The 15,097-nt window shown below is 53.2% G+C and overlaps 1 protein-coding gene across 2 annotated transcripts in view; it reads right to left on the reverse strand.

Annotated features, from left to right (window-relative positions):
- LOC134527466 (gamma-aminobutyric acid type B receptor subunit 1) overlaps nucleotides 1-15,097 on the reverse strand; it is a 262,732-nt gene that overhangs the window by 151,655 nt on the left and 95,980 nt on the right. For both annotated transcript variants that reach the window (XM_063360161.1, XM_063360160.1), the window contains exon 11: nucleotides 1,066-1,306. In XM_063360161.1, coding sequence (XP_063216231.1) covers nucleotides 1,066-1,306 — 241 coding nt within the window. The remainder of the gene's footprint in view (nucleotides 1-1,065; nucleotides 1,307-15,097) is intronic.

Genomic DNA, 15,097 nt, shown 5'->3' on the forward strand with positions numbered 1-15,097 from the left:
GGAAGTCCGGCTCGAGCGCTGTTGTGGCAGGAGAGCGCTAGTGGGCGGGCCGCTGCTATGACGAGACGACTAGTGGAGCGAGCCCGCAGAAACTATAAGGCCAGTGTTCGGCTGGCTTTGACCCGCAGTCACGAGAGGTTTGTTTGGAATTTGTTGGGCGTTTATGATGTTGGCCCGTGAATCCATGTTCACTCTTGTGGCGTATTGTTCTCAGTATAAATATTTTAGGCAATATTTTAAATAATTTGTTGGTTTAAGTATCTGATTACGGGCAAGTTACATTAATATTTGTTTTTTGCCAATAAATTAATCTAACCTTGCTCTTTCTAATATTCAAGCGTGTTCAGTGTTGATGCTTATGTATTGTGAATTTAGCAGACATTGATTATTTAAACATCCTTTTTTAATTCACGTAAGAAAAGTATGTTTTTCAGTAGCTTTGTTTGTGCTATGATAAAGTTAGTTTATAACTTTTGAATCTTTGAAAATTGTTTGTTGACAGCCCCATGCTGTAGGCGAGCTTGAATAATTTAAGAAAGAATGACTATGTTTATAAGACCATATGAGTGCTCGATTTTAACATGTTTGAAATTGTTTGATATTTATTTGCTGTTAATTAAATATGCGACTCTCACAACACAGATTTTTGTATTCGCTCTAACTCAATCCCTTGTTTCCCCTCTCTGGGGGCAACAATACAATTTTCATTGAGTTTAGTAAGATGTTTTTTTTTCTCGTTAATTAAGCCAAGTAATGTTCTACTCATAGAATTTAAGATCAGTGATGAGTTTTATAGAGTTACATTTTTCCTCCTAGTAATAAAACAGAGTTGTTAAGCTGCAGACTTTCAAAGATGAATTCCGTAAGATTCATGCATTTCAACCCTACATTCCATCGTTTTTTTTATTAAATTTTAAAGTCACTGTTTATCAGATAAGATGATTCCACAAATGCATGTTTGCACGAACTCCTCGAAGTAAATAAGTATGATCCCAGTCAGGGCAGATAAAATCAGCGGTGCATTGCCAGGCTAAGAGGTTAGTGAAATGCCTCTGCTGTGCTCACCTTGACCTTCGACTTGGCCTTTGTGGTGAGGCGATGCACGCGCCACACCTTGCTGAACATGGCGCCGTACGCCAGGGTGAAGCCTGTGCACAGGAGCCAGGCTCGCGCCTGACACACGGCCGGGTACACGGCCGGGCTCACGAACTGGCCGTCCAGCCCCAGCAGGAACACCGACCACAGACATGTGCACACGCCCAGCAGCATGATGGTGTTGCACACCGGGTGCGACGACTGGATCACTCTGTGCACACCGCAACTCTCTCAGCTACGCACACTCCTCACAACCACCACTCGCCCAACAGCATGACTGGACTGCTTGCAACACATTATTTTCAGGATGTTTCCACCAACACGTGTGGCAAAAGATGAACTTATTTTAAAGTATATTTTATCTTTTACATTGATTAGAAATGGGAATATTTAGAAATGTAATATTCCTATGAAAACATCAAGCGGTTTAATTAAAACCCAAAATCGTAAAAGTAACTTGATTCTTTTGAATCTTTATACATTGTAAAAAAAATCAAGTTCGTAGAAAAATATTACTAACGTTAAAAATTATTGTGAAATAATAAATAATTATACTTAGTAAGAATATTCGCTAACATACCCCCAATGATTTATCTGAGCATAAACACCAAAAATTACATCTCACAATAACACTATTCAGGGAGATTGGGGAATAAATCTACCATGGCCTCTGGTATGAAATGATTCAACATTTTGTCTCGAGATATTTTAAAACACACATAGAACCTTAACTAAGAGAATATAACCATGGTTCAAAACCGTTTTGTTTTTAAACTATACTGTAATGCTTCACTGCTGTGCTACTTTACACTTTCTACTTAATTTCATAGAAAACTAAGAGTAATTTTAGTATTTTTTCTGTAATAAAAAAAATATATTATGGTCGGAAATTTCTGTGCCCGAATTAAATGGGTGGCACGGAATGCCAAAACAAGGAATATTTGTAACATTTGTTAAGGAACATATATTCGGGAACCTGATCCTGCAAAGTTTCAGCCAGGAACAGTAATGCGCAAACCTGTATCAGGGCTTCAAGGACTGCTCCATGGCTGAGAGGACACGTGATCGCAGTGGCGGTCATACGCCCCGCGGGAGGCAGGGAGCCGCCAGACTTAGAGCGAGCCGTGCTTAGTCTGGTGTGCGTCACCCTTCACGGTACAAAACTACCAGTTTGATGCAGTCGTTTAATCGTATGAAGGCCTTCCTGTTAGTTGCACTCTGTTGTGAAAGCGCCCTTGGTAATGACGCACTGCTTCCGCTGCAGTTCCTCTCGCCCCCCCGTGCGCCATGTGTAGGTATCAGTGGCGTGCCCAGGATTTTGCTCTGGGGGGGGGGGGGGGTCAGGCAGAAGGCTAGGGCCTTTTCGGTGGGGAGTCTGGAGGGTATTCCATACCCCCCAGCTAGGCGGGTGGTCCGGGGGTCCTCCCCCGGGATAATTTTGCAAAATACGTGTTCAATATTGCTGATTTAGGCTATCTAAAAATACTGTTTAATTAAACATTTATGCTTGTGTCATTGAATTTATTTTAATATCATACTAAATATTTTTTTTCATTTTATGAATTTAATATTAAAATATTTTTAGCCCTGGGGGGGGGGGGGTCCGGTCCCCCTCGTCCCCCCCCCCTTAGGCACGCCCCTGGGTATATCGGCCATCTTTGCGTGTTGTTATGAGGGTCCTATGCCACAACCGTCAACACGAGGAGCAAAATGCCTGCAAGGTCTCCATCGCAACAACGAGTGCAACGCAGCAGACTGTATCGCAAGAGCAGCCGGCGACAGTCCGCGCCTCGAGGTGACGACAGGTGCTGCCCTCCTGCACGTCCGCCCGAGGAGCGGCGCCGAGAGCGTCGGGACGCCGGGCGGCGCCCGCCGAGCATCGATCCCTGTTCACCGCCCGTCCCGATATCAGCTCCGCCGGCAGTAGGGCGTGACTCACCGAGGTTCACATAATACTTAACTCATTGCTGCTCCCTCTCTGTATGTCTCCATAAATTACGTATATATTGTGTAGTGTCTATCTGTTATAAAACGATGTAACCATTATAATCTTAATTCCTCATATAAAATAACTAAAAACACCATGCCTTGCTCAATCTACCTCATAACACTGACGTCCCTCGGCTTCAGGTCCCCGTTTTCCCGTTGAAATAAATGTCCTGTTATGCCCGTACTGCCCTCGTCGGAGAGGTGTGGGTCCAGGCCAACGTGGCCGGGACCGGGAAAGGCGGGACCTGGAGGGAGAGTGAAGTGATTGCGAGGAATGTTGGTAGGTTGTCGCAAGCAGAACACGGCATTAACGAATTTCAAGAGCCGTCTTTTATTAACGCTTATAAAGTCCTGCCGCAGCCTGGCGGAACCGTCGCGGAACAAGTGCCCTACCACGGCGACACGGACTCCCTGATGACGGGGCGGTTCTCAAATACGTTTCGGCGCGAATCGTAAAGTTTATTAATGCTAGGCTGACCCAGTGAGAGAGGGCCCGAAGACGGAGCGCTGTACATACGCGGCCCGTTACGTAATGTTCCGTGGACGGCGAAAAGTTCAGAGACTCGTAGCACCACGTTCGCATTGTAGAAACTGCCCGCTAGACACGTCTCCCGATGACTCGTAAGTTAACAATGCTAAGCTGATTCGCGGTGGCAGCTCAGCTGCCGTGACCGACTGCGGACTGAGCGAACGTTCAATCCCGAGCGCAACGTGCGCGGCTCGCGGAGCAACGAACACGTCTGTCTCCGCTCGAGACCAGGACGCGACTGCCTCTCCCCACTCGCCCGCGGGCCGGCGCCCGCGGGTGGCGGGGAGGGAGGGGAAAATCGGCCAGCGTGGGAGAGAGCTCCGTCCCGCGGCGCGCCAGGCTGCAATTACATACTATGGCGAAACACTTCAGAAAAAGTTATTGAATTATTTACAAAGACATACACGAGACATTAATTACACAGCGAACTTGCACAATGAATAATAAATAAAATAAGTTAATTACACACATTCAAATCCCTTAATCGTTTACAAATATATACACACTGAAATAAAAGATAAAGTCACATAGAAAAACACTCGTTAGCATGCTAGGGCGCACGCGGGTGCGTCCCTGGCCGTCGCACACACTGGGGTTCACTGGGGGGGGGGAAAACAGGCCCCCTCAGGCCCGCGTCGGTGGCCAGGTACGGCCTCTGTATCTGGGAGGGTACGACGACTGTCGTCATATGCCCCCCCTCTCCCGAGGCCGTCCTGGCCCCCGACGCCGACCTAGACCGGCAGCCGCGTCCGCGTCCGGCCACTTGTCTGGTCGTCGGAGCTCGTCACGTCATTCCGTCCGGGTCGGGCAAACTGGGGCAGGAGCTGCATCACGCTGCAGCGTAACCCCCCGTCGGTCGTTTGTCTTACGTCTCGGGGTTTGCGCTGACTCCCCCACTCGTAGTCCCGGAGGTAGTGGGGGGCCGTCTTCTCACGCGTGGACCGGCGCAACGCCGGTCCCCTCCCCGCGTGAGCGGTCATCCTCGGCTCCCCGGAAGGCAAGTCCAGGACCACCTGCTGGGCCCTGTCGACATCGCCCTCCCCACTGAGGAGCCGGACCGTTACCCCGTCTGTCACGTCCTTGCTCACGTCCGTCCCCGTCACCCGCCGTTCCCAGGAGTGGACGTACCTCCGTCCACGTCTCTGGGTAGGCTCTGGCAACGTCACCACTGGTTCACTCAGGTCGACCAGGTCGCCCTGAGCAGTGTTGTCATGTGTTACGTCCTCGATGAGTGGTCCATCAGTGTCGTTGGCGTAGGCGCTGACGTCATCAGGCGGGAGCACCCGGTCCACGAAGCGCTCCAGCTCTGCCATGCTTGCGCCACGCGGACCCCTTCCGCCCCTTCTGACGGGCGTCCGTTCCCCGCCCCCTCTTGCCAGTTGCCAACCACCGTTCCCCTTTTGCTGTCCCCCCGTAGGAGGCTGAGTCGGTGTCGTCGTGGGGGCCCGTCCATGTGTCGTGCCCCAGGTGTCGTCGTCCCTGTCAACGTTCCTGCCAACCCCCCGCAGTGACTTGGGGTGGGCGTGTCCTCGTCGACGTCCCTGATCCGGCTCCGGTGGCGTCACCACGGGGTCACCGAGGTCGACCAGGACTCCTACTGCGACGTTGTCATCGGTCCTGTCCCGTGTGTCGTCGTCCCTGTCAACGTTCCTGCCCACCCCCCGCAGTGACCTGGGGTGGGCGTGTCCTCGTCGACGTCCCTGATCCGGCTCCGGTGGCGTCACCACGGGGTCACCAAGGTCGACCAGGACTCCTACTGCGACGTTGTCATCGGTCCTGTCCCGTGTGTCGTCGTCCCTGTCAACGTTCCTGCCCACCCCCCGCAGTAACCTGGGGTGGGCGTGTCCCCGTCGACGTCCCTGATCCGGCTCCGGTGGCGTCACCACGGGGTCACCGAGGTCGACCAGGACCCCTACTGCGACGTTGTCATCGGTCCTGTCCCGTGTGTCACCGTCCCCGTCAGCGTTCTCGCCTGCCACTCGCCGCGACCCGGGGTAGGCGTGTCCCCGTCGACGTCCCAGGTCCGGCTCCGGCGGTACCACCACAGGGGCGCCGAGGTCGGCCAGTACACCTTCGGTGATGTCATCCTCGGCCTCGTCACCGTCCACTGGTCCGCTGTCGTCGTGGTCGTACTCGTCGTGCGGGTCGCCTATCAGTCGAATGTCGTCCCTGTGCACCTTAGTTGTCCGTCCGTCGGCGCGACGCACGAGGTACGAGGTGGTGCCCAGTCTGTCTACGATCTCCTGTGGCCCCGTCCACTTAGGAGCCAGACTGGCGCAAAAGCCCCGCTCGCCAGCCGACAGGTGATGACACTTAACAAACACCTGCTGGCCAGGCTCTAGTCGTGCTGGGGGCTGGTGCGTCTGCGGCGTACGTCGAGTCAGGTAGTCAGCTTGGCGACGTCGGGCGTCTTCGCGCAGATCGTCCATGGTCATGTCGTGCAAGTCGGGGGTTGCGCGCGCTTCCCCGGGCAGGGCGAGGTTCCGGCCCTGCACCAGTTCAGCGGGGGAATGGCCCGTGACCGCGTTCGTCCGACGGCGCAGGCAAAACAGCAGCGTCGGCAGGTGCAGGTCCCACTTGGTGTGGTCCTCGTCCAACCGGATGCGCAGCTGAGTTTTAATGTCCTGATTCCGCCTTTCGGTCGGATTCGCGCGCGGATGGTAGGTGGGCGTCGTGTGATGCTCCACCCCCCAACCCGCGCAGGACACTCGCCAGCTTCTCCCCGTGAACTGCACCCCGTTGTCCGTCAGCAGGACCGCGGGGTACCCGTATCGCGGGAAGAACTCGCGCTCGAGCAGGGCAATCACGGTGCCGGCTTTCACGTTTGGTACTGCGAACGCCTCCGCCCAGCGGGTGAAGACATCCGTGACCACAACAATGAATCGCCGACCACGGGACGTGCGAGGATACGGCCCCATAATATCCACCGCCACAGTGTGGAAGGGATTCCGGGGCCATCGTGGGACCTGCTGCTCCTTGCCGTCGGGTCGCCTGGACTTCCGCTCCTGGCAACGCAGGCAGGCCCGCACGTAGCGTCTCACTTCTGCCGCGTCGCCAGGCCAGCGGAACGTCCGTCTGACCTCACGCAGCGTCTGCTCCGCGCCCGGGTGTCCCGCCAGGGGGTGGTCATGCAGGTAGCTCAGGACCCAGCGCCTGGCCTCGGGCGGCACGTGGGTCCGCCACCCGCTCGACCTGTGAGCCCCCCTGGTCTGGAGCACCCCGTTCAGGCTCCGGCAGCCCGGTATCACCCCCTCCCCACACTCTGTCAGTCGAGTCCGGGTGTCGGGGTCCCGGAGTTGCGCCGCGTGGACCCACGCCAGCAGGTCAGTCATAGTCTCGGGTCGCGCGTCGGGTGCAGGAGCAGTGGGGCTTGTCAGCGCGTACAACGCGCACGGTCGCGGCACTGAGTCCTCTACCCCGCGCTCACGCTCAGGGAGGAGCACTTCCTCCCAGCCCAGGTCGTCGTGGAACTCATTCTCAGGGTCCAGATTCCGGGACAACTCGTCGGCCAACTGATTTTCACGTCCAGGAATGTGCTCGACCGTGAACGAGAATTCCTGGATCAGCATGGCCCACCGAGTGAACTTAGACTTCCGGCCCTGAGCGGAGTCCAACCAGCGGAGGCATTGGCTGTCGGTTCTCAGCGTGAATGAGCGGCCCTCGACGTGGTGACGGTACCTCTGTAGGGCCCAGACCACCGCAAGGCACTCTTGCTCATTCACGTGATACTTCCGCTCAGCCTGCCCAAACTTGGCACTGGCGTACTCGATCACGCGCCTCTCGCCCCGGTCATCCATCTGGTACAACACCGCCCCCATCCCCTCCTGACTCGCATCCGTCTGGATGAAGATGGGGCGGCTGGGCACCAGGCGTGAGAGCGTGTGACAGTTCCTGAACCGGCGCTTCACCTGTCGCAAGGCCTCGTCCGCGGCGGGGGTCCACCGGAACTTAGTCTTCGGCGACAGTAGGTCCGTCATCGGGGCCGTCACCGTGGCGAAGTCGGGGACGAAGGACCGCAGCCAGTTGAGCAGCCCCAGCAGCTTCTGGAGCTGCTTCCTGGTGTTCGGTGCCCCCTTTCCCTCTATTAGCTCCAACTGCTCAGGTCGGGGGCGGCACCCCTCCGCCGTCACTATGTGTCCTAGGAACTCTATTTCCGTGGCCCCAATGTGGCATTTCTTTGGGGCGCACGTCAGTCCGTGTCTGGCCATACGTTCTAGCACCAATGCCAGATGGTGCGCGTGTTCCTCTCACGTCCTGGACCAGATGATAACGTCGTCCAGATAGGCACTGGCGAACTCACCAATGTACCCATCTAGAACACGTACCATCAGGGCCTGGAACGTGGCAGGGGCGTCCATGAGACCAAACGGCATGGCGCAGAACTGGTAACGTCGACCGTCTGGTGCCGTAAATGCCGTCTTAGGGCGGTCCTCCAGACATACCGGCACCTGCCAGTAGCCTGATTTTAAGTCTAGTGTCGTGAAAATAGTGGCGTCCCCCAGTCCTGCCAGTGCGTCTGTGATATTGATCTGCGGGGGCGGGGCGGGAATGGTCAGTTTGTTTATCGCCTTGAAGTTTACGCAAAAGCGTAGACTTCCATCTTTCTTGGTGGCCAGCACCACCCGCGAATTATACGGGGAGGTGCTGGGTTCCACTACCCCGTCACGTAACATCTCGTCAATTTGAGTCTGTATGGCCTCCCGTTCCCGGATGCCAAATCCGTATACCTTCTCAAAGGGAGGGCGGTGTGGTACCATCGGTATCCGGTGCTCCGTCACGTTTGTCCGTCGTAGCCGGTCCGCGGCCGCAAATACCTGTGCCTGAGAGGTGAGGACATGGTTGATGACATCGACGTACTCCTCTGGAACACCGTGCTGAAGGTCTTCTAGGCGAATGACTGACTGAGGGGGACTGGGGGGAACCTGGTGCACGCCGTACACCGTCCAGCGCCCCTGGGTGCCGAAGTGCATCCGGCCAGCTCGTACTTCCACGGTGGCGTCGACCTCGTGCAGCCATGGGACCCCCAGAATCAGCCCCTCGCGGAGCTCGGGGACCACCCAGGCCTCGACGTGGCTAACGTGACCAACGATGCTCATTGTTACCTGAGTGATGCCCCCTGCTGCAACGACGGCGTCCCTGGTGGCCAGCTGCACCAGCTCCCTCCGCGGTGTCACTGCCTCCGCTCCCACCAGGTGGGCCGCGATGTAGGTTCGGCTGGCGGCGGTGTCCACCAGGGCCAGCATCTCCCGCCCGTTAGCGCGGACAGGAATTCGCAGCAGCTCCGGCTCCTCGGGGCCGACCTGCCCCAGCTGTGCAGTCGTCTGTCCCCCACCGCCCCCGGCCACCTGGCCGTCCGGGCGTGGGGAACTCGCGGCGAGGTCCGCGGCTCGCTCCGGCGCCGACGTGTTGACGTTCCGGTGGTCCACCTCGTCGACGACAGGTCGACGAGGCGGCTGGTCCGGCCCTGGTATAACCGGCCTCAGGGCCGCGGTGGTGGCGCCGGCAGTCAGCTGTCCCTGCACGGAGATGGCCGGCGGGATGCCTGCGCTGATGCTCTGGTTGTCCGCCCCGTCGACGGCGTGTCGACGAGGCGGCTGGTCCGGCCCTGGTATACCCGGCCTCAGGGCCGCGGTGGTGGCGCCGGCAGTCAGCTGTCCCTGCACGGAGATGGCCGGCGGGATGCCTGCGCTGATGCTCTGGTTGTCCGCCCCGTCGACGGCGTGTCGACGAGGCGGCTGGTCCGGCCCTGGTATACCCGGCCTCAGGGCCGCGGTGGTGGCGCCGGCAGTCAGCTGTCCCTGCACGGAGATGGCCGGCGGGATGCCTGCGCTGATGCTCTGGTTGTCCGCCCCGTCGACGGCGTGTCGACGAGGCGGCTGGTCCGGCCCTGGTATACCCGGCCTCAGGGCCGCGGTGGTGGCGCCGGCAGTCAGCTGTCCCCGCAGTTGCCCCGGCGTGGGGACAGCTGATGAGGAGCAGTCCCGTTGTCCCCTGCTTCCCGGCGGCATACAGGACGTTAGTGCGGTAGGCGCCGGTGGTGGTCGACGTGTTCTGTCAGTTACTGGGACTGCCGGTGGCTGGCGGGCCGGGGAGCGGCACCCAGTTGTCCCTCCGCCCCCGGTCCTGCGTTTCCCGCCTGCGACGTGTTGCCTTCGCGCGCCTCCTCCCACGCGGCTCTGGTGGGGCAGAGGCGATGCCAATGGTACGCGTCCGGGCAAAAACGGCATCGCGGCGGACGTTCGTCCCTCTCTCTCGTAGCTGTCCGCTCGTGACGTCCTCCTCCTGTCGCAGCTGGTTCCGGGCGTTCCCTGGTGCCACCGCGGTCTGTTGTCCTGCGCGGTCCCGCGCCGCCGGCGTAGCTCACCACGGCCAAGTCACTGTCCGTGACCTCTGTGACGGTGACCCCCCGCGGCCCCGAGCGAGCACGGGGAGCTCTCGCGCCCCTGAGTGCCGTCCTCCACTGCGACATGTCACGTTCGATCACGCGGGCGAGGGCCACGAACTCCTCCGTGTCACGACCAGCAGCCGTCCTCATGAAGGGGCGAAACTCTGGCAGCAATTGTTCGACAATGGTTGGCAACGCCGCACTCACGTCCCCACTTGTCCCCAATCGGCGGAACATGCGTAACTTCTCGTAAATGAACTGCTCTGCACTCTCGTCCTCCTCTTGGTTTCGGCAATAAAATCTCCGCAAACACATTGCCCGCGCCTGATCGTTATCAAACCTAGTTTTGACTTGGCGTACAAAATGTCCCCACTCGGTATCAAAACTCCCGGCCATTGACCACCAGTTCCTTGCCTCGCCGCGGAGCTGTCCCGCCACTCGCGGCGTCCACTCCGCCCGTCGCACTTCGTACAGTTTTAGGAGGTGTTCACACTCCCGCAAAAACTCCCGCGGGTCCTCGTTGTCTCTCCCCGCAAACTCTGGCAACTCAAACTGCGTGCTCACGTACCGCACTACCGGCCCATCTGCGTCCGCGTGCCTGTCCCCCTGTTCCCGTTTACTGTCCTCAACTGTGCTGTCCGTGCTGTTCGCGCCCTCGGCCGCGCCGCCGGTCCCGCACACCTCGTTTTTTTCGTCCATTTTCGCGGAGTCTCCCTCCTCACACAAGTCCGTTTCGAAACTGATTAGATCGTATCTTTCTTGTCCCGCCTGTTTCCACGCCATCCTGTCCTCCTGTGCTACTGATCCGCGGATCGTGAACACAATCTCCCCCAGTAATACAATACGATCCTCCCCGGCGCGTTATCTTCAGTCCGGGAAACCGCTGCACCGCCGTCTTGTATTTCTGTCGCCCCCACGACACGTTATCTCTCGCCGAAACGACTCGTATTCGCGACGTTCCCGCGCCGCGTTATCTCCCGCCGGCGCGCCGGCGCGCCGTCTCGAATTCGAGCCGCTCCCACGCCGCGCGGTCGCACCTGCTTCCGTTCTGTCCTGCACCTGCGCGCTTGCATGCGCTTGCGTGCGCTTGCGTGCGCTTACGGCCACACTAGTTGGGCGCCAAATGACGTCCCTCGGCTTCTGGTCCCCGTTTTCCCGTTGAAATAAATGTCCTGTTATGCCCGTACTGCCCTCGTCGGAGAGGTGTGGGTCCAGGCCAACGTGGCCGGGACCGGGAAAGGCGGGACCTGGAGGGAGAGTGAAGTGATTGCGAGGAATGTTGGTAGGTTGTCGCAAGCAGAACACGGCATTAACGAATTTCACGAGCCGTCTTTTATTAACGCTTATAAAGTCCTGCCGCAGCCTGGCGGAACCGTCGCGGAACAAGTGCCCTACCACGGCGACACGGACTCCCTGATGACGGGGCGGTTCTCAAATACGTTTCGGCGCGAATCGTAAAGTTTATTAATGCTAGGCTGACCCAGTGAGAGAGGGCCCGAAGACGGAGCGCTGTACATACGCGGCCCGTTACGTAATGTTCCGTGGACGGCGAAAAGTTCAGAGACTCGTAGCACCACGTTCGCGTTGTAGAAACTGCCCGCTAGACACGTCTCCCGATGACTCGTAAGTTAACAATGCTAAGCTGATTCGCGGTGGCAGCTCAGCTGCCGTGACCGACTGCGGACTGAGCGAACGTTCAATCCCGAGCGCAACGTGCGCGGCTCGCGGAGCAACGAACACGTCTGTCTCTGCTCGAGACCAGGACGCGACTGCCTCTCCCCGCTCGCCCGCGGGCCGGCGCCCGCGGGTGGCGGGGAGGGAGGGGAAAATCGGCCGGCGTGGGAGAGAGCTCCGTCCCGCGGCGCGCCAGGCTGCAATTACATACTATGGCGAAACACTTCAGAAAAAGTTATTGAATTATTTACAAAGACATACACGAGACATTAATTACACAGCGAACTTGCACAATGAATAATAAATAAAATAAGTTAATTACACACATTCAAATCCCTTAATCGTTTACAAATATATACACACTGAAATAAAAGATAAAGTCACATAGAAAAACACTCGTTGGCATGCTAGGGCGCACGCGGGTGCGTCCCTGGCCGTCGCACACACTGGGGTTCACTGGGGGGGGAAAACAGGCCCCCTCAGGCCCGCGTCGGTGGCCAGGTACGGCCTCTGTATCTGGGAGGGTACGACGACTGTCGTCAACACATATATTATAAGTTATAATTACAAATCACAATTATTTAATAATAAAACTAACAGTATGTAAAGTATGCCGTGCTGTTGCTGTTTTTAATGCGTGATCGTACCGCCGTACTAACTAAACCGTTAAACGCGCCACAACCAACCACCCATTGCGCGTACCAATGGTACAGCTGCCGATTGGTTTTCTTACTGGTATTCGGTTTGGACACTTTCTAGAATACGGCCCGCGAGTTATGTTACTGTTTTATAAAAAAAATCAGTGTTTATTCGATATCTTATCCAAATGTCTTGAAAAACCGCCCTTATAATCAATGTTCTTCGTAAACATAAGGTCAACTATTTTAACATTTTGGCTTTATATGTATATGAATATATTACTCCTTTCAACACTAACAACGCAAGTAGGCCTAACGTGCTATCTTGGTATGTATTAAACATAAAAGTCAATTATTTTTCGTTGATAATGTGGAACCACTTATTTAAAATCGTGGGATAGAATTAAGAAATAGTCCATCATTTAAACTTCATGCATAATTTTGCCATTCGAAGAGGATCTAAATATGTCCACTAAATTATGTTTTACATTGGGCCAAACAAAATAAATTATTATTTAAATAGCCGAACAGATTTTTACTTTTTTTTTACATAAACAGAATTTTTTTTCTTCTGTCAAAATAGTGTTAAGATATTACAACCAAACTTTACATTTTTTGCAAGTTTTTTACCATCACCAGGCTACTTACTGGTCGCCAGGGCGTGTGTATAACCTCAAACATCTGTGGTCCACTTGTTGCCTGCTTCCCGCGGAGACTTTCGTCACGGCCATGCGACCGCACGTCTTATCTGTCAATGGAGTAATGTCTAATGCAAGCTAAATAAATATTTCGGCGCTAATTAACGTGTTTTTTGTAACTTTTCAGGGTTGTGTTTCCGGACAAATGTTCCTTAACGGGATACAAGAGCCAGTCCTGTCAGTCGTTATCCGATAGAGCGCGCGGGTGTCGCGAATGTGCAGCTCTCGGCTGCGGCGAGGCTTACTCCGCGCGCGGGGTTGCCAAGTCGTCAGTCGCGCGCTGGCCGCTGTCGCAGTGCCTTGGTTATCTGCCTCCCTGCCACCCGATATGTTTCCTCGCGGCCAGACACCAGCTCCGCCAGGATCCACGGCCTTCATATGCCGTGCGCGTGCTATTTTACATACCTTTTCAAATAAACAGTTGTCAACTACAATTTCTTCGCTGAAACAATTTATTTATTTGGGATTTAGTTACTATTTGAAGAGTGGCTTATAGCGAGAGATTCTGATGAATAATCTCGGCCCGGGTATGATTTTGTGGTCTAATTTCGAGCATAAACCGAAAACAATAAAAAAATAATTCCCAGTCTTATAACTCTAATCGATTAAAAACACTTTCCCTCGATAAGAAATAACTACTTTTAATTGTACTAAATACTTTAATAAAGTAATGTCTTAAATACTTCCTGAAATGTACAGGAACAAACACTATATACAATTTAATGCTGTATTAAACAATGATACTCTGGCCAGAGTTTTTTTTTTGTGTAATTTTACAGAGAGTTCACAAAGATAGTTTTTATGTATGTACATTAATGATACCGTTGAAAGACACCATTAAAAAATTTATACAATATGTGTACTATTTAAATAAATATATTAATTACATATAATTTAGCATAAATTTAAGATTGAAATTAACATGTTGACATACGTTTTTAAACAGAGAAATTATAGTCTTTCAAGCACTTTCACTGCTACGATACACATAATATTACTTTAGTAAAATATATGTCTATATAAATTTATAATAAGTTCGAATTTAATCTACAAATAAACATAAAATATGTGTTTGATAACCCAAATTCTAAAAAAAAAAATCGTATTGCTTTCACGATCAAAATATGATCATAATATTATCTACACTGTTATATTAGGACATTGTCAAAAACAGAAGAAAACATTCATAACATTTAGGAAACCAAAACTGAAGTAATCTGTTTTATGGTTTTCTTTAGTGATTTTTGAGCTTCTTTTACAAAGTCAGGCTCTCGCGCATTTAGTTTTCGGGTATTTAATGGATCTGCAATCTCTGGAAGTAAGCACTCCGCAAAAAATTGTTGTAGTTTTGACAGCATGAGTTTTTCCCAGATTTCTTTGTCGAACAAAATTCTTTCAACATGGAAATCATTTTTCGTATGAACTACAAAGTCGTAATATTTTCTACTGCAGACGCCAAGTTGACCTTGAATCTGGTAAAAAAAAAAAAAAATATATATATATAATAATAATTTGGGTTTCCTTTAGACGCAAATCTCCAAGTTTTTCTTCGATACACGTTTTTTTTTTTTCTTTTTTGAAACGTAGTCCTTTAATTTATCGTCCCCAGCTGAAAATAAGCATTTAACTTTCAGCAAACCATCGTCTGCCACTATTACATCTGGAGATATTCCGAGAAATGAAAAGCTTGGGTGTACAAAAAAAGCCACAAACTTCTACTTCGACATTTTTTAGTTCGGAATACATATTCTTAGCCACATTTTCGGTAACTCGTCCAAACTGAATGGCTTTGGAATTTATCTCTTTGTGATACAAAATGTATTTTACTAGACAGTGGCAGGATTTATGTGTTCTTTTTACCACAAAACCGAAACTATATGCTGTAAGTTTCTTCATAGGAGTATCCCTCCATTTAGTGTTCTCGTGTTGACCAACAGTACTTCTTTCCAACTCATGAATATTTTTTAATGTTGTTGCATCCCGATTCAGGTTTTCGAGGATAAACTTCATCTTTGGTATCAAGTTCTTTAGGACTCAACACGTCTTCAGGACACATGTCTTCAGTACTTGGACCATACTCCAAATCAGG

This window comes from Bacillus rossius, chromosome 1, assembly GCF_032445375.1.
Source record: "Bacillus rossius redtenbacheri isolate Brsri chromosome 1, Brsri_v3, whole genome shotgun sequence".
NCBI lineage: Eukaryota > Metazoa > Arthropoda > Insecta > Phasmatodea > Bacillidae > Bacillus > Bacillus rossius.